The sequence below is a fragment of the Bos indicus x Bos taurus genome, chromosome 19 (assembly GCF_003369695.1).
Source record: "Bos indicus x Bos taurus breed Angus x Brahman F1 hybrid chromosome 19, Bos_hybrid_MaternalHap_v2.0, whole genome shotgun sequence".
Lineage (NCBI taxonomy): Eukaryota > Metazoa > Chordata > Mammalia > Artiodactyla > Bovidae > Bos > Bos indicus x Bos taurus.
Window position 1 is genome coordinate 56,715,345 of NC_040094.1, and position 18,755 is coordinate 56,734,099.

General features: G+C 61.7%; 1 protein-coding gene across 1 annotated transcript; it reads left to right on the forward strand.

Annotated features, from left to right (window-relative positions):
* The first annotated feature begins 338 nt into the window (after positions 1-338).
* Positions 339-18,629, forward strand: EVPL (envoplakin). The gene is made up of 22 exons (XM_027518665.1): positions 339-692; positions 3,030-3,129; positions 3,718-3,872; positions 3,988-4,114; positions 5,109-5,234; positions 5,436-5,474; positions 5,576-5,737; positions 5,824-5,931; positions 6,107-6,202; positions 7,519-7,644; positions 8,530-8,676; positions 8,982-9,136; positions 9,302-9,399; positions 9,692-9,864; positions 11,122-11,300; positions 11,389-11,527; positions 11,655-11,848; positions 12,198-12,348; positions 13,509-13,592; positions 13,721-13,831; positions 13,930-14,022; positions 14,935-18,629. The coding sequence occupies exons 1-22, from the start codon at positions 595-597 to the stop codon at positions 18,373-18,375; spliced, it is 6,102 nt and encodes a 2,033-aa protein (XP_027374466.1). The 5' UTR covers positions 339-594; the 3' UTR covers positions 18,376-18,629.
* The last annotated feature ends 126 nt before the right edge of the window (positions 18,630-18,755 follow it).

Below are 18,755 nucleotides of genomic sequence, written 5' to 3' on the forward strand. Positions count from 1 at the left end.
TGAGCAGAGAGCCCGGGGTCCCTCCGCCCACCCTGAGCTGGCAGGGAGCAGCCCCCCGGTGGAGAGTCCTGGGTGAAGAGGTGTGCCTGATAGCAGGGTGTGGGCTGGAGGTGTTCATTAACCCCGAGCTCTAAAGCCCGGCCTCGATCTCTGAGCCTGCGTGTGCACACGCGCGTCCGTCTGTCTGGAGCCCTGTCTCCCCTGGGCCCGGCTATTTCCCCGTCTGGGCGTGATCACGGCTGGCTCCCTCTGGCTCTGAGCATTGGGTGTAACAAGTCTGAACCTTCTCTGAGACTCAGGCAGGCTCAGGCGCCCCGCCCTCTGGGCTGTACCCTTTCCTCCCAAACTGGTTGTGCAGGAGCAGGCAAGAGTGTGGTGTGGGGAGTGGGGGTGCATGTGCGCAGCCCTGGCCCCCTCACCGCCTCACCTGCAGGGAGGACCCGCCCAGAAACTGCCCGCCTGGTGCCCAGCCGCCCCACCTCGCCAGAGCCCAGCTGAGCAGCCAGCGAAGACGCACGCCCGCTGCCCACTGCCCGCCGCCCACCCGCCCTCGCCGGCCGAGCCCAGCCCGAGCCTGCGCCTGCCTTCAGGACCATGTTCAAGGGGTTGAGCAAAAGCTCTCAGGGGAAGGGGTCCCCCAAGGGCTCCCCGGCCAAAGGCTCCCCCAAGGGGTCCCCCAACAAGCACAGCAGGTGAGCGCGGCCGGGGGTGGGGGCCGGAGCCAGGATGGCTCCAGACCCAGGGGCTCCAGCCACCTGGAGGCAGCCGGCCAGAGCCGGGGACCAGCCCAGCGCTGGCATTTGGTGTCCTGAGGCTAAAGAGCCTGGGGGTGGACTCTCTTCCTGGCCCAGGCCCAGGTCCAGCCCTGGCAGGGGCCCAGGCATGGCCTGGAGCTCCCCATGTTCTGGGGGGTGCAGCCTGAGGGCTCTACAGACATGCTAGGCAGGGGCCTGAGCTTTCCTCCTCTGCTGGGAGGTGAGGAGGCTGGAGGGCACGGCTCTCCACCCACGGCTCTGCCCTCTAGGCTCCACTTATCCTGAGATGACCCATGGGACCTGGGCACAGGGTGGGCAGAAGGATTGAGGCCAGAGAAGCCAAGAGGTGGGCTGCGGAGTGCCCAGAGGCAGGGAGGCGGGGCTGTGCTGCTCCAGGTCCAGGCTGCGGCTTTCCCCACCGGCTGGCACCTTGGGCCTCGAGAGCTTTGTTATGGAGATGAGATGATTCCTTCACCGGGTGGGTGTGTGGAGGGGTGCTATGGGGAAGCAGTAGGGGCCCACGGATGTCTCAGAGCCTTCCTCAGTTCACCCAGCTCTCTGCAGGGTCCCCAGCCCGCCGCCCCCTCCCAGAGCCCCACGCTCTGCAGACAGGCTCGGGCAGCCTTCTTCCACTCACTGGCTGTCAGCCCCCTCTGCTAGGTGGAGGCAGCAGTTCACCCGGGGTCCTGGGTGTGAAGGTGGGGGCCGAGATGAAAGGCCCAGCACCCGATAGGGATCAGGGCGAGGACACAGGCTGGGCTTCTGGGCGGACAGGAAAGATGGTGGCTAAGACTCTCACTGGAGTGACCTGTCCCCCCTGGGGCTTGGGCCCTGCCCAGGGCGGAGTGGGCTCCTCCCGGCGGGAGCAGCCCTCCCAGGATTCCGGACCTGGAGCTCCCAGCCCCAGGGCGGCTCTCGGTCATCTCCTTCCCCTCAGCCCTGTCCTCGGGCGGCGGCCCCAGGAGGGCACATCAGTCCCCTCCCGTGCAGTCCATTTGTTCAGCACATATTTATGGAGCACCTACTGTGTGCCTATTTATGGAGCACCTACTGTGTGCTGGGGCTGCTCTAGGCCCTGCGGATGCCATCGTAAACAGAATGGACAGGTCCCAGCCTTCAGATCCCTTTAGAGGAGTAAAAACAAGCACTTAACGGGAGCTGACAGGACGCTAGTTTTCTTCACAGTCACACGGTGAGGAGGTGGATATACTAGAGCGTTGGCCTCTAGGTGAGGAGCCTTAGGCCCAGAGAGGTTAAGTAACTTGCCCAAGACCACACAGCTGCAGGGATAGAGGAAGATAAAAGCCAGGCTGCCGGTCAGAGTTCTTTCAGACTGTCTCTTTGTGGCACAGCCCTTCTGCTTGGAGGGGGCTTCTCCTTGGACCCCTGGTTCAAGGCCCAGCCCGTGTTGCCATCCCTCCGCAGGGACGGTGACCTCACAGGGTGCTGTGCTCCTGAGGCTTAGACCACATTCTTATTAGGTCTGCTTGCCCCTCTAGGCCCCAGAGAGTGAGCTGGAGCCCACAGCTGGCACCCTGTAGAGGCTGGGAGACGGCCCTGGGAAAGGACCCCGGTTCAGGCTCATCCTCTGCTCCTCCTGGCTGTGCCACCTGGAGCGAGTCAGGTCCAAGCTTGGGCTCTGAACCCCCGAATCTGGAAAGTGTTGGGGTTCCCTGGCAATCTCATGGCCCACCTCCCCCACCGGGTGCTGTGTGTCTCCTCTGCAAGCTTGCTAATCCCGGGCAGGCCCTGCAAAGCCTGGGGCAGTGGAGGGGGACGGGGCTGGCGTGGGAGGAAGCTGAGCCGGGGGACTTGGTGCTGTTCCCCTGCCCCCAGCCAGCTCACCCAGCCCTCCCAGGATCCAGCTGTCCGCCTCAGGTATTAGGGGCTGAGCCAGTGAGTCATGTGCTCCCCTGCGGGCTGCCTCCCCTCCAGCCTGAAGCAGCAGCAGAGAGCAGGGTGGGGTTGGGAGGCACTTCCTTGATGGGGGGAGATGGCAGCTCCACAGTGCCACCCACACTCAGGACCCTCATTTTCTGAACCCTCACTGAAGGCAGAGCTCCCCTGCCCAGGACTGTGTAGCTCACAGAGATTCCTACCGAGAGGCCAGGGCTCCCCAGGTCTTGACTCCACCCTCCTAGGCCACTGAGCTCAGCTGTAGGGCAGGACAGGGCGGGTGCAGGCAGGGGATCCCACCTAGGTGGGCAGACCTCTGCCCAAGGGAAACAGGGAACTTTGCCAACCAGGCTGCCCTCTGTCTCCACCCCTCATCAGAGCTGCCACTCAGGAGCTGGCCCTGCTGATCTCCCGCATGCAGGCCAACGCCGACCAGGTGGAGAGGGACATTCTGGAGACCCAGAAGAAGCTGCAGCAGGTGAAGCTGGGGAAGATGGCAGGGTGTGGGGGCGTGAGAGACTTGTTGCCATGCCTGGTGGTCCCAGAGGTGCCCACTCGCCTTGGTAAAGATACACAGACGGTCCTGTCCTTCCCTGGTCACTCCCCAAACACAGTGGAAGCGAGGGCTTGGCACACTTTCTCTGGTGGGTTCCCACCGCCATGCCCTCCCCTGTCCCTTCATCGTCATCATGGCACCCCTTCTATAGTGACGTCAAAGCAGAGCTCTTCACCTGATGTTCCGGGGGCCCTTGACCTGGTTCTGCCTACCTGCTCAGTAAACCCCATTTTCCATTTCTCCCCAGGCTTTCTCTAGGCAGGAACATCTGTTCCTTTTTTCTGAAATGTGCTGTCCTCACCACTTCACCCCATCCCCCAAAGCCCTCCCACCTGCAGGAAGGCCTCCGTGATTGGTTCCTGCAGGGGGGTCAGAGGACCTCCCCTGTGTCCCTGAGTCCACCTCACTGGTGCTCACACTTCGCTCTCTCCCGGTGTGGGCGCCAAGGTTGGCCAGGGTCCCTGGGATGGCAGGGGGGCTCGAGCAGCAAGGATGCCTTCCCTGCCTCAGGACCGGCAGCACAGCGAGCAGCGCCAGGCCCTGCAGCACCGGCAGGAGGTGGGCCGCAGCCTGAAGGAGGCCGAGGTGCTGCTGAAAGACCTCTTCCTGGATGTGGACAAGGCCCAGCGGCTCAAGCACCCACAGGCCGAGGAGATCGAGAAGGAGTGAGTGTGGGGCAGGGGGTGGCAGCAGCAAGAGCTGGGGGTCCAGGATGGAGGCGCCGGGGGTCCCGGGGGAGCCCCAGACCCGGCTCCGACCTGCTGGCCACTTCCTTGGCAGCATCAAGCAGCTGCACGAGCGGGTGACCCAGGAGTGCGCCGAGTACCGCGCCCTGTACGAGAAGATGGTGCTGCCGCCCGATGTGGGGCCCAGGGTCGACTGGGCGAGGGTGCTGGAGCAGAAGCAGGTCAGGGGTCACCCAGCAGCCATCAGAGGGCGACACAGGGCTGCGTTTCGGCAGGGGCTGATGCATCCTTGGACCTGGGTGGGGGCTGGGTCTCTGAAAAGGGAGGGGGCAGAAGAGACCGTGCAATCATGGAGGGCTTCCTGCAGGTGGGAGAGCTCGGTTGGGATGAGGTGAAGTGGTGAGGAAAGGATATTTCAGAAAAAAGGAACAGAGGCTCCTGCCTGGAGGAAGCCTGCGGTGTGATGGAAAAACGTCTTTTCTGGGCAGGGAGGGAGAACCAGGTCAAGGGCCCCCGGAACACCAGGTGAGGAACTGTGCTTTGCTGTCACGACAGAAGGGGTGCCGTGATGACAATGAAGGGAGAGTTCAGTTCAGTTGCTCAGTCGTGTCCAACTCTTTGGAGGGACAGGGGAGGGCATGGACAGGGCAGGGTGTGTGCAGGCTCAGGAGCCAGGCTGCAGGTGTCAGGCAGGAGGCAGGGCAGAGCAGGGAGATTTTCAGAGCTGAGCCTTGAGACTGGGGACCAGTGGGATTCAGGATCCACAGTCACGTGACCCTGAGGCCTCAGCCAGGGTCACTGGAGACTAGCATGTTCCCCAGGGTGTCCCATGTGGGCTAGAGGTAAAGAACCCGCCTGCCAGTGCAGGAGACATAAGAGATACAGGTTCAGTCCCTGGGTCGGGAAGATCCCCTGGAGAAGGACATGGCAACCCACTCCAGTATTCTTGCCTGGAGAATTCCATGGACAGAGGAGCCTGGCCGGCTACAGTCCCTGGGGTTGCACAGAGTCGGACACGACTGAAGTGACTTAGCACATGCCCCAGGGTGAGCTGCAGTCATTCACCCAGGCAGCGCCTGGCCTGTCCACCTTCTGCCCAAATGACCAGCTCCATCCCCTGCTGATGGGGATGCTGGGTGGAGGGGGATGCTGGGTGCGTGCAGGGCTCCCCACCCCAGGCCCTGCGGCAGAGCTGAGTGGCCAGCTCTTCTGCAGAAGCAGGTCTGCGAGGGCCAGTATGGGCCGGGCATGGCGGAGCTGGAGCAGCAGGTCGCCGAACACAATATCCTGCAGAAGGAGATCGAGGCCTACGGGCAGCAGCTGCGGACCCTTGTAGGGCCGGTGGGTGAGCCGTCCGACACCCGCCCCTGTTTGGCCCCAGCCCTGGTTCCCTTTCTCCCATCAGAGCCTGAGCGAGGTCTGGCTGGTCCTCGGGGACTAGGGATGGAGGAGGGGCAGGGGAGGCTCAGGGATGTGGGGTGCGTTCTCCCCTGCACCTCATCTCTCACTGGGCCTGTGTTTTCTCCACCTTGGTCGAGACAGGACGCGGCCACCATCCGGAGCCAATACCGGGACCTCCTGGTGAGCCCCAGGGCGGGCTGGGTGGGCTGCCTGCACCGTTGACGAGGCCAGCCTTCCTGGGCGCAGCCTGACGGTGCCTCTCTCCCCACATCCGAGGGCAGAAGGCGGCCTCGTGGCGAGGGCAGAGTCTGGGCAGCCTGTACACGCACCTGCAGGGCTGCACGCGCCAGCTGAACGCCCTGGCCCAGCAGCAGCAGCGCATCCTCCAGCAAGACTGGAGCGACCACCTGGCCGACCCCGCGGGCGTGCGGAGGGAGTACGAGGTCAGCGGGGGCGGGTGGGGGTGGGGTGGGGGGACAAGGCCGGCCTGGTCCTCACCGCCAGCGCCCCCGCCTTGATCCTCTCCCAGCACTTCAAGCAGCACGAGCTGCTGAGCCAGGAGCAGCGCGTGAACCAGCTGGAGGACGACGGGGAGCGCATGGTGGAGCTCGGGCATCCGGCCGTGGGGCCCATCCAGGTGCAAGGGCCGGACACTCCCCGCTGCCTTGGGGGCTCTCGGTCAGGGAGCTTCCCGGGGAGGCTGGGGAGACCGGGCCGGGCCAGCAGGGGCAGTGGGCAGGGCCAGCTGAGTGGGTGGGCGGGTGGACGGACGAGGTCGGGCGCGTCTGAGAGCTCCACACTGCTGCCCCCAGGCCCACCAGGAGGCCCTAAAGGTGGAGTGGCAGAACTTCCTGAACCTTTGCATCTGCCAGGAGAGCCAGCTGCAGCACGTGGAGGACTACCGCAGGGTGAGCCGGGCGGGGCTGGGCAGGGCCGGGTGGGAAGGCACGATGCGCATCTCGGGGGCCAAGGCACCTCATAAAAACGACAGAGGTGCATCGTTGTGACTGGGTCCCAGAGGAAAACAATGTCACCCACGAATTCGCGACAGGGTGACGTCACTCCTGGGGGTGTGAATGTTTGTTCTTGAAAGTGAAAAAAAAAGAACTTTTTTTTTTCATAAAAAATAAATCACAAATATGCATATGTAAATGATATACAGAATATCTGTGATATTAACATTTCATGTCAATGATGGGGAAAGTAAGGACAAAAAAAGGGAAAAGTTACTCAAAGGTACGTCTCTGGTGCCCCAGCAGTTAAGACTCTGCACTCCCAATGCAGGGGGCCCGGGGTTGACTTTCTGATCAGGGAACTATGTCTCATGCAAGTAAGAGTTCTAACGCTGCAACTAAAGATCCCACACGTACAACTAAGACCCACACAGCCAGATAAGTAAATTAATTAAAAAAAAAAAATTTTTTTTAAAGCTCCTTAGAAGGTTCAATAATGAAACAAGGGTTGAGAAACATTGATATAACAGACTATAATAGACAACAGTCCTGTCTATAAAAAGACAATTTTTGGTTGTTTTGAAAACAAAAAAAATTAAAAATATATATCCACAATGGGGACTTTTTTTTTTTGGCTGTACCACACAGCTTGTGAGATCATAGTTCCCCAACAGGGATTGAACCCAGGTCCATGGCAGTGAAAGTGCTGAGACCTAAGCACTGGGCCGCCAGGGAATGCCCAGTAGGACTTTTTTTGGGGTTTTTTTGGTAGTTTCCAAGTAAAATGGTTTATAGACTTTGAGGAAAAAAGAAGCCAAAAGTTTTCCCTTTTTTCTTTTTTATTAAGGACATTTTCCTATATATCCACTATACGTTAGCACATCCACTGAGGAGAATCCCGTGGTGTCACCCAACTGTGGGCTGTCTCTTTAAAGCACACGCGTAGCTTCTGCTCAGAGACGCCCTGGGCACCCACCCCTGGATCTCAGCCAGGACTCCAGGTGCTGGAGCGAGTCCTCCAGGAGGGGCACTGCCCGTCATCTGTGCAGGAAGGACGAAAAACAACGTGTTTTACAACACTAAAAGAAATTAAGTTCAGTGACCCCCAAATACCTGATTTGCCGAGCGCTTCAGTTGGAAGGTCCCACTGCCTGGGTAGAAAGGCCGACGGCGAGTGGCACTTTGGGTTCAGCCAGTTTGGGTTTAGCTGGTTTGCAGGGTGGTGGGCAGTAAGTGCCCCAGCTCCGCCCCTGACCACCCACCGACCTCAGTTCCAGGAAGAGGCGGATTCTGTCAGCCAGACCCTGGCAAAGCTCAACTCCAGCCTGGACAGCCAGTACAGCCCTGCCCCGGAGGGCCCACCTGGTGCTCTAATGGAGATGCTGCGGCAGCTGGAGGTGAGATGGCCCCCGGCCCCTCCCCGTAGCCGCTCCTGGGCACCGGGCGGGCCTGGGTGTCTGGGCCTCATGCCTCCAGGGTGCTTAGTCCTGCCTGGATCCCCTGCCCTGAGGGCAGGAGGAGGGGCTTCACTGCAGCTGGAGGAGCCTGGTCTGTCAGCTGCAAGCCCTTCCCACCTCTGGATCTCAGTTTCCTCGCCTGTAACGTGACAGGGCTTCCCAGGTGGCGCTAGTGGTAAAGAAAGTGAAAGTCACTCAGTCGTGTCTGACTCTTCGTGACCCCAAGGACTATACAGTCCATGGAATTCTCCAGGCCAGAACAGTGGAGTGGGTAGCCTTTTCCTTCTCCAGGGGATCTTCCCAACCCAGGGATGGAACCCAGGTCTCCCGTATTGCAGGCAGATTCTTTACCAGCTGAGCCACCAGGGAAGCCCTCCTGCTTGCCAATGCAGGAGACATAAGAGATGTGGGTTCGATCCCTGGGTGGAGATGATCCCTTGGAGGAGGGCATGGCAACCTACTCCAGTATTCTTGCCTGGAGAATCCCGTGGACAGAGGAGCATGGCAGGCTACAGTCCACGGGGTCACACAGAGTCAGACACGATGAAGTGACTTCGCACGCATGCACACACAGTGTGGCAGGGACTGCCCAGAAGAGCTCCGACACCCCTCCAGCTCCCACTCTGCTGGCCTGGGGGTTGGTTGCTGGGCAGCCACCTGCCCCACCCCAACCAACAGACTCTAGGATCCTGGGTGCCTGGGGAGGGGCTCGCTTTACGTTGCTGACTAAGAGACCCTGTCTTCATGACGGCCAGGACCCCTTCCTGGCCCTCCTGGGGGGCACAGGTGGGTTGGTCTGAGCCTCCACTGCCTGGGTCACTGCAGGCAGAGGAGAAGCAGCTGACCATGGCCGAAAAGACTCTCAAGGACCTGCAGCTGCAAAGCCAGGGGGTGGCCCCTCTGCCCCAGAGAAGGAACCTGCCCCTGCAGCCCCTGCGTGTGGACAGCATCTGTGACTGGGACTCAGGAGAAGTACAGTCTCCACTCGGATCCTCCGGGCCCACCTGCCCCACCCCTGCCACCCTCTCCCTCCCCTGCCCCCTCTTACCCACTCCAGCCAATGTCCCGCCCCACCCCTGCTCCAGCACCACCTGCTCCAAGCCCTGTCCAGCCCCTGGCCCGTCCCTGTCCTGACCCCGGCACTTCCTGTCCCTCCCTGGCCCCGTCCCTAGCCCCTACCCTACTGGCCTCTGCTGGGCCTCGATCCCTTCTCCAGCCTGGCCCCTAGGCCTGCATGGCCCCTCCCCCACCTCCCCGCCCCCTCCGCGCCCCAACAGGTGCAGCTGCTGCGGGGTGAGCAGTATACACTGGTGGACAACACTGACCCACACACCTGGGTGGTCCAGGGCCAGGCAGGCGAGCCCAAGCGGGCCCCAGCCGCCTGCTTCTGCATCCCAGCTCCGGACCCTGAAGCCGTGGCCAGGGCCTCCGGGTGGGTCCTCCTGGGGACCCAGGGGGGCAGGAGGCAGGCTCTGGACCCACCCAGACCAGGCCCTGCGGTTTGAGGCCGTCGCCTGCCCTTTGCCTAAATGTGTGACTGCGGGGGCTGGGGGAGAGCATGGAGGAATGTCCTTCTCTGACCGCCCCCTTGTTCCAGGCTTGCCTCGGAGCTGCAGGCACTGAAGCAGAAACTGACCGCAGTCCAGAGCCGCCTGAAGGCCAGTGCCAAGGAGCCCTTACGGCCCAGCCAGCAGGGTACTGAGGGATGGCCAGGGAAAGAGGGAGGCATTGTTGAAATAGGAGTAGATGCCTACTCTGGTCACCCAGGGGCTGCCACGGGCAGGGGGTGACCCTGAATTAAAGGCTCTGATCTGGGGGTTCCATTCCCTGGGTTGGCAAGCCTGATGTCCCTCCCTCAGTGAGGCCCTGCCCACCACCCTCCCCCACACGGGACCCTCTGCGGGGGCTCATGGAGGGGCCCAGCAGGCAGGCAGGCAGGCAGACACGAGGCAGGCCCTGGACCCTCAGAGGCACTCTCTTCCCCCAGCTCCAAGCAGCTCGGGCCCACCCGACCCACAGGCCCAGAAGCTCCTGACACAGATGACCCGGCTGGAGGAGGACCTGGGGCAGATAGAGAAGCAGCTGCTGGCTTGGGCACGGGCCCCGCTGAGCCGCACCACACCACTCGAGGACCTCGAGGGCCGCATCCAGAACCACCAGGTGGGTGAGCCAGGGCAGCTGGGATAAAAAATGGTCCAGCCCTGGGGAGGCAGCTGTGGGGGCAGCCGCAGGCCCCCGAGGTGGAAGAAGTGAGCAGACAGTCCAGGGCTCCCTCAGGCTCCTTCCCATCCTGGCTCTTCACCTGACCTGCTCTGTGACTCTGGGCAATTCGCTTAACCTCTCTGGGCCTTGGTTTCCTCATCCCTGAAAATGGGCTTGCAGCATCCTAGGGGCGGTATCTCCGGGGTGGCTGACGGGGAGCCTCCCTGGAGAGAGTGCAGGGGTGTAAACGCGGTCACAGAAGGACTCAGAAATGCTAGTGGTGAAAGCTACCCCTTCCCCACACCCAGGCGTGGGGGGTCGGGGGGAGAAGTTTGGGTTGTGTCCTTCCAAACCGGTTTCTACTCAGATATATTGTTTGGATTTGGCTTTTAAAATGTGAAGCATGTTGTTCAAGATTGTGCACCTCGGTCTTCTTCACTCCGCCACGTTCTGGGGTGTTTTAGCTTGATCAGGGGCCCGACCAGGGGAGGCAGGGCTCCAGAGGTGGGAGAGGTGTTTCAGCTGGGGTCCTGGGGGGCCAGGCAAGGAAGGAGGAGTGGCAGAAGGAGGCACTGTGGGGTGACAGCCTGGACAATACCTCTGCCCATGCTGGGCCCAGGTTACCACTACCCTGGGCAGGACCTTATTTCCCCGACCAGGGAGCGAACCCATGCCTTCTGCAGGGGAAGCGCAGTGTCTTAACCACTGGACTGCCAGGGAAGTCCCCGGTCCTTGGGTTTTGAAGGTCCTCTTCCACATCAGAGGTGTTGGGGGTCCAGTTAGCCTGGAAGGTGGGCAATATGTGGTGTGGAGCCAGCACTAATGGATCAGGGAATCGACGAGTGAATAACTGATAAAAGAATTGACAAAATCATAATCCCAAGTGGGTGGAGCTAGGGCTTTGCTGCTTGACTGGGGGGAGGGGGCAGGGAACTGAAGGTTTTGAGAACAGGACAGTGACGTGAAGACCAAGGTGGGCGGCAGCTCCTGACTCCCAGGGTCTCATTTCATCCTCCCATCAAGCATTTGTAGATGAGGAGACTGAGGGTCAGAGAGGTTGACCTGCCTACGGTCATCTACCTGGAAACTGAGCCCGAGCATGTCCATACCACATTTTGGAGGCCTCGCAAGCAGAGTTAGGTTGACATAGCAGGAGGGCTGGATGGAAGCCACCTGCCCAGAACCAGAGATCCTGAGACCCCTGATGCACCCCAGGGCACGGCCCAGCGGCTGCAGAGCCTGGGAGCAGAGAAGGAGGCGGCCCAGCAGAAGTGTGAGGCGTTTCTGTCGGGGCAGCCCTCAGGGCCCGCTGCCCTGCATCTGCCCGTGGTCCTCAACAGCGTCAAGAACAAATACAGGGATGTGCAGGTTCTCTGCAGCCTCTACGGGGAGAAGTGAGTGCTCTGGAGGTGGGGGCCTCTGGGCAAGGCCTCGGGGGTGCGGCCAAGGAGGTGTCCGACCCTGGGCCTCCTCTTGCGACAGAGCCAAGGCCGCCCTGGGTCTGGAGCGGCAGATCCGGGATGCAGACAAGGTCATCCGAGGCTTCGAGTCTGCCCTGGCACAGGAGGCCCCCATCCCCGCAGGCCCGCGCGCACTGCAGGAGAGGGTCAGCGAGCTGAAGGTGAGGGGCTGGGCGGCCTCCTGGCAGGAGTGGGGGTGCAGGCTGACCCAGGAGCTGGGGGTAAGTGGAGGGTGGGCCTGGCATCCAACCGAACCACAAGGGTACGTTGTGTCCCCTCCTGCCTCAGCGCCGGCGGAGGGAGCTGCTGGAGCAGCAGGCCTGTGTGCTCGGGCTACACCGCCAGCTGAAGGCTGTCGAGCATATGTGCAGCGCACTGCAGAACAATTTCTGCGAGTTCTGCAAAGACCTGCCTCACCAGCAGCGCCAGGTGCGGGCCCTCACCGACCGCTACCACGCCGTGGGGGACCAGTTGGACCTGCGGTGAGTGGCCGGGCTGCTGGGGCTCACAGCACAGCCCTGCAGTGCGTGGTGGCTGTGGCTGACGAGCTTTGGGGCCTTGGACGGGTGAGCGCACCTCTCTGAGGCTCGGCTTCCTTCCTCTAAAATGGGATGATAATGGTGTCAGCCTCCCAGGTGGTGCCTGGTACAAAGTGTCGGCCCATCTCTGAATGGCCGGCTCCAGCCACCCAGCCAGAGTTGAGAGGATCAGCATGGCGAGTCAGTCAGGCCTTCCGACCTGTCCCAGGGACGGAGGAACTCACCAGCCTCCTCCGCACACCCCTCGCCTGCCCCCCGAGGGCCGCTCTCACCTCTGCTCCTCCTCCTGCAGGGAGAAGATGATGCAGGATGCCGGCCTCACCTACCGGCAGTTCAAGAACTGCACAGACAACCTGAACGCGTGGCTGGAGCGCCTGCCCCACAACAAGGTGAGGCCCAGCGACGGGCCCAGCCAGATCGCCTACAAGCTGCAGGCGCAGAAGGTGAGGAGCTGGGGCTGCAGGGGGTGTGGGCCGGCCTCTCCCCCTGCCTCTTACCCAGAGCTGAGCCCTCAAGCCAGGCCCAGTTCCCTGGCCGCCTTCCTAACAGGGAGAGCAGCCTGTGCGCGTGTGGCCCGCCCTCTAGTGGCCAGTGTTTTAATGACCTCAAAGCTCAGACCCCAGAGGCTTTGCTTCCTTCACCACCACCCCCGCCACTCAAAATGCTACACTTTGTCCACGGTGGCTCAGACAGTAACGGGTCTGCCTACAATGCAGGAGACCTGGGTTCAATCCCTGGGTCGGGAAGATCTGGAGAAGGAAATGGCAACCCACTCCAGTATTCGTGCCTGGAAAATTCCATGGATGGAGAAGCCTGGTAGGCTACAGTCCATGGGGTCCCAAAGAGTTGGGCACGACTGAAAGACTTCACTTTCACTTTCACTTTGTCTAGGAAAACAGCCAGCCCTTCTCTGTTTGGCCCGAGGTGGGCAGTGGGCTTTGTGTTCCTGGAGGTACCAACTCCTAAGCATCCTCTTCCTCATACCTCCTTACTATTGCTGCTGCTGCTGCTCAGTCACTAAGCCATGTCTGGCTCTTTGTGACCCCGTGGACTGCAGCACGCCGGGCTTCCCTGTCCTTCTCTATCTCCTGGGGTTTGTTCAGACTCATGTCCATTGAGTCAGTGATGCTGTCCAACCAAATCATCCTCTGTTGTCCCGTTCTCCTCCTGCCTTCAGTCTTTCCCAGCATCATACATGCTGGTAATGAAAAGGGGCTGGGTACAGCCTGCCCTCAGGCAGCCTGCAGGTTTGGGGGGAGGCCAGTGCGTCTCAGGCCATGATGCTGATAAGTGCTTTGGTGGAGAAGCCAGTGCTGTGGGAGCCCTTTGTAAGGACACCCATGGGGTCAGGGCAAGTGGTCTGGAAGGAACTGACACTGAGCCTCAGGCCTAAGGCCTAAGTAGTGTGACCAGTATGTGTGTATTGGGGGTGAGATGTTTCGAGCAGAGGCTGTGGTGGGTCACGGCCGGGGGTGGGGGTGGGGTGGTGGAAGGCAGCTTCCCACAGAGCGCTTGCTGCCCCTGGGTGCTGCTGGCTGCCCGCGGGCCTGGAGGCGAGCCCAGGTGAGCGGGGGTCCCCTGACCCTCCCTCCTGCCCTGGCAGAGACTGCTGCAGGAGATCCAGGGCCGCAAGCAGGACAGGGCCACGGCGTCCCGCCTCTCCCAGCACCTGCAGGTGGCCCTCCAGGTAAGCAGTCCTTTCAGCTCCTCCCTCTTTATCTCCCCCTCCCCCTCCCTCCTTCCGCCAGTCCCCGACTACCCCTCCCCTAGCTCCCCCCACTGACAGCCAGTCTATGTCCTTCCCCACCTGCTCAGGACTATGAGCTGCAGGCAGACACCTACCGAGGTTCCCTGGAGCCCACCCAGGTGGGATCGGCCCCCAAGAGACCGCGAGTTGCGCCCCTGCAGGACAGCATCCAAGCCCAGGTGAGCCGGGCTCTTTGTTCCTCCTTCCCGGGCTGCCAGCTCTGCAGCCTCTGAGGGAGGAGCTGACGCTGGCGCACCCCCTCCCTTGGCCTCTCCAGGAGAAGAACCTGACGAAGGCCTACACTGAGGTGGCAGCTGCCCACCAGCAGCAACTGCACCAGCTGGAATTTGCCAGAAAGATTCTGGAGAAGGTATGGGGGTGATGCCCACCCTAGGCAGCCTGGGCGGGTGGTTGACCGGGCAGACTTTCCTACCTGCTCACACTCAGCCCCGGGACAGGCTCAGCGGCCTGAGGGAGGTGCGGCTCTCTGCCTCCCCCAGCAGCCCTTCTAGGCTGGTTTCCATCTCAGAGTTAGTACCAGGAGATGTCACTCAGTGTAGTCACAGCTTAGCCCCTGGGCAGCACCCCGGTGGGGACAGGAGAAAATCTCGCAGTCTTCAGCCTCAGAACCCAGCCCTCATGGGCAAGAGGCCACCTAGGTCTCCATCCCTGGGAGACCAGAAGCTGGAAGCTCTCCACGACTCTTGGTGAGTGGCCAAGGAACTGGCCAGCCTCCTCCCACCCAGAGGTGTATCCCAGGATGCCCCAGAGGAGCACAGGCCCATTTCTGGGAGCCTGGGAGGAAGGGGAGCAGGGAAAGGTTGGGAAGGGAGGACCTTCTTACTTTCACATTATCGTGCAAATGCAGCCTATACACTGCCTTACATCCTAGCACACTGGGCATTGATGAAGCCTCTTAAAAATCCTACCTTCGAACACCTCAGATCTCAGTTCCACCTCCCAGGACCTACTGGGAAGTCTCAGAAAGCAGGGAAGGGTCCTGATCTCAGGAGGGTGGGGTGTTGTTGTTCAGTTGTTCAGTCGCTTAATATCGGACTCTTGGTGACCCTACGGACTGCAGCATGCCAGATTTCTCTGTCCTTCACCATCTCCTGGAGTTGGCTCAAATTCGTGTCCATTGAATTGCTGATGCCATCCAGCCATCTCATCTTCTATCGCCCCTTCTCCTCCTGCCCTCAGTCTTTCCCAGCGTCAGGGTCTTTGGGCAGGGGCTTATCCCTTTCCTCCCTTTACCCCAGGACTCTCCCCTCTTCCTCTGCAGAAAGAGCTCAATGAGGACATCCAGGTGACACCTAACGCCCAGCAGGGGTCTGAGAGCCCAGCCCGGGGGGGCAGGAAGTCAGAGGCCCTGAGGTCCCAGCTAGAGGAGGAGAGGAAGCGGGTGGCCCAGGTACAACGTGAGCTGGAGGAGCAGAGGAGCCAGTTGCTGCAGCTGAAGACCCAGCGGCCCGTGGAGAAACTGGAGGAGAAGGAAGTGGTGGAGTTCTACCGGGATCCCCAGCTGGAGAGCAACCTGTCCAGGGTGAAGTCCCAGGTGGAGGACGAGGGCAAGAAGCGGGCTGGCCTGCAGGCAGACCTGGAGGCAGTGGCCCAGAAGGTCATGCAGCTGGAGAGCCAGAGGAAGGCCACGGAACCTCACCTGCTGACCAAGGAGGTCACCCAGATCGAGAGGGACCCCGGCCTGGACAGCCAGGCAGCCCAGCTCAAGAGTGAGCTCCAGCTCCTGCAAGAGGAGAACACCGCCGTCTTGGCCCAGCTGGAGGCACTGAAGGCAGAGCTGCTGGCCCTTGAGCAGAAGGAGGTGAACGTGAAAGAGACAGTCGTGGTGAAAGAAGTGGTCAAGGTGGAGAAGGACCTGGAGATGCTCCAGGCAGCCCAGGCCCTGAGGCTGAAGATTCAGGAGGATGTGGCCCAGCGGAAAGGGGCGGAGGATGCCGTGGCCAAGCTGCAGGCTCGAGTCGTGGAGCTGGAGGCAGCAATCCGCACTGTGGAGCCCAAGGTGATTGTGAAGGAGGTGAAGAAGGTGGAACAGGACCCCAGGCTCCTCCAGGAGGCATCCAGGCTGAGGAGCCTCCTGGAGGTGCAGAGGAGTGAAAACGAGGTGCTGGCCAGGGAGCTGAAGGAGCTGCACAGCAAGCACAGCGCGGCGGAGAAGCAGAAGCCCCGGGTGGATCTGCAGGAGCGCGTACAGGAGACCTTCCGGGTGGACCCGGAGACAGAGCGGGAGATCGCACAGCTCCGGGCTGAGCTGCAGGAGACTGGCCGCAAGAGGAATGGCACGGAGCAGGAGGTGGAGCGACTGCTCTCTGAGCTGGTGGTGCTGCGGGCCCAGAAGCCCACCGTGGAGTACAAGGAGGTGACGCAGGAGCTGGTGCGGCACGAGAAGAACCCCGAGCTGCTGCGGGAGATCGACCGCCTGAAGGCCCAGCTCAATGAGCTGGTCAACGGCAGTGGACGGGCCCAGGAGCAGCTCATCCGGCTGCAGGGGGAGCGCGACGAGTGGCGGCGCGAACGCTCCAAGGTCGAGACCAAGACGGTGAACAAGGAGGTGGTGCGCCGTGAGAAGGACCCCGTCCTGGAGCAGGAAGCCCAGCGGCTGCGCCAGGAGGTGCGGGAGGCCACTCAGAAGCGGCGGGCGGCCGAGGACGCCGTCCACCAGCTGCAGAACAAGTACCTGCTGCTGGAGAGGCGGCGGCCTGAGGAGAGGGTGGTGGTGCAGGAGGTGGTGGTCACCCAGAAGGACCCGAAGCTCCATGAGGAGCACAGCCGGCTGAGCCAGAGCTTGGATGAGGAGGCCGGCCGGCGGCGGCAGCTGGAACGGGAGGTGCAGCAGCTGCGGGCCGCCGTGCAGGAGGACGAGGGCCGACTCAGCTTCCGGGAGGACCGTAGTAAGAAGCTGGCTGTGGAGAGGGAGCTGCGGCAGCTGACCCTGAAGCTCCAGGAGCTGGAGAAGCGGCCTCCGGCAGTGCAGGAGAAGATCATCATGGAGGAGGTAGTCCAGCTGGAGAAGGACCCGGACCTGGAGAAGTCCACGGCGGCCCTCCGGCAAGACCTGGCCCAGGAGAAGACCCAGGCGACCGAGGTGCATCGGGAGTGCAAGAACCTTCAGGTGCAGATCGACGTGCTCCAGAAGACGAAGCTGCAGGAGAAGACCATCTACAAGGAAGTGATCAGGGTGGAGAAGGACCCCGTGCTGGAGGGAGAGCGTGCCCGGGTGTGGGAGGCGCTCAACCGGGAGCGCGCGGCCCGGGAGAGCCGGGAGGAGGAGGTGAGGCGCCTGCGGGAGCGGGTGGAGCGGGCCGAGGCGCTGGGGAGGACCTGGGCTCGGGAGGAGGCCGAGCTCCAGAAGACCCGGGACCGGGCAAGCCAGGAGTGCAGGCAGCTGCAGCAGGAGCTGCGGGAGCTGGAAAGGCAGAAGCAGCAGCGGGTGCTGCACCTGCAGGAGGAGTCCAAGCTGCTCAGCCAGAAGACGGAGAGCGAGCGGCAGAGGGCAGCCCAGCGGGGCCAGGAACTCTCGCAGCTCGAGTCGGCCATCCTCCGCGAGAAGGACCGGATCTATGAGAAGGAGCGGACCCTGCGGGACCTCCACACCCAGGTGAGCCGGGAGGAGCTCAACCAGGAGACCCAGACACGAGAGACCAACATCTCCACCAAGATCTCCATCCTGGAGCCCGAGACGGGGAAGGACATGTCCCCGTACGAGGCCTACAAGAGGGGCGTCATTGACCGAAGCCAGTACCTCCAGCTGCAGGATCTCGAGTGTGACTGGGAGGAGGTCACCACCTTGGGCCCCCACGGGGAGGAGTCTGTGCTCCTGGACCGCAAGAGCGGGAAACAGTACTCCATCGAGGCCGCCCTGCGCAGCCGGCGCATCTCCAAAGAGGAGTACCATCTCTACAAGGATGGCCAGCTCCCCATCAGCGAATTCGCTCTGCTCGTGGCCGGGGAGACCAAGCCCTGCCCCTCCCTCTCCATCGGCGCCATCATCTCCAAGTCCCCGCTCGCCTCCCCGGCCTCCCAGAGCACCAGTCTCTTCTCCCCCAGCTTCTCTCTCGGGCTTAGCGAGGACAGCTTCCCCATCGCCGGCGTCTATGACACGACCACAGACAACAAGTGCACCATCAAGACGGCCGTGGCCAAGAACATGCTGGACCCCATCACCGGGCAGAAGCTGCTGGAGGCTCAGGCGGCTACGGGGGGCATCGTGGACCTCCTGAGCCGGGAGCGCTACTCCGTGCACAAGGCGGTGGAGCGGGGGCTGATCGAGAGCGGCTCAACCCAGAGGCTGCTCAACGCACAGAAGGCCTTCACGGGCATTGAGGACCCCGTGACCAAGAAGAGGCTGTCGGTGGGCGAGGCCGTCCAGAAGGGCTGGATGCCCCAGGAAAGCGTGCTCCCACACCTGCGGGTGCAGCACCTGACCGGGGGGCTCATCGACCCCAAGAAGACCGGCCGCATCCCCGTGGCGCAGGCTGTGCTCTCTGGCATGATCAGCGAGGAGCTGGCCCAGCTCCTGCAAGATGAGGCTAGTTACGAGAAGGACTTGACAGATCCCATTTCCAAGGAGCGACTGAGCTACAGGGAGGCCATGGGGCGTTGCCGGAAGGACCCCCTGAGCGGCCTGCTGCTCCTCCCAGCCTCGCTAGAGGGGTACCGCTGCTACCGCTCGGCCACCCCCACTGTCCCGCGCTCCCTGCGTTGACGGGGGCCGAGCAGTCACGGGGAGTGATTGGGGATGGGGAGGGGAGGATGCACGCACCCCTGGCCCCCAGAGCAGCTTAACCCAGGGGAGTGGGTCTTCCCTCTGTCTCGTCGATGTTCTGTTTCTCAAACGTTCTTGGTGTTGGACTCCCTCCCGTAACTCTGGTATCCCCTGACCCATCCCCTGAGCCAGCAGCTCTGCTTTCCCGGCTCCTCCCTCACCCTGTGCTTCCAATAAACGAATTCTCCTGGTGTCTTTTTTTTTTATTCTCTTTTAGTAAATATGTAAAAGATAGTAAGATATGTTTATCAGTTATTATGTATTTATAGTAAATATGTAAAGAATAGTAAAAGATGTTTATCAGTTTTCACAATCAATAG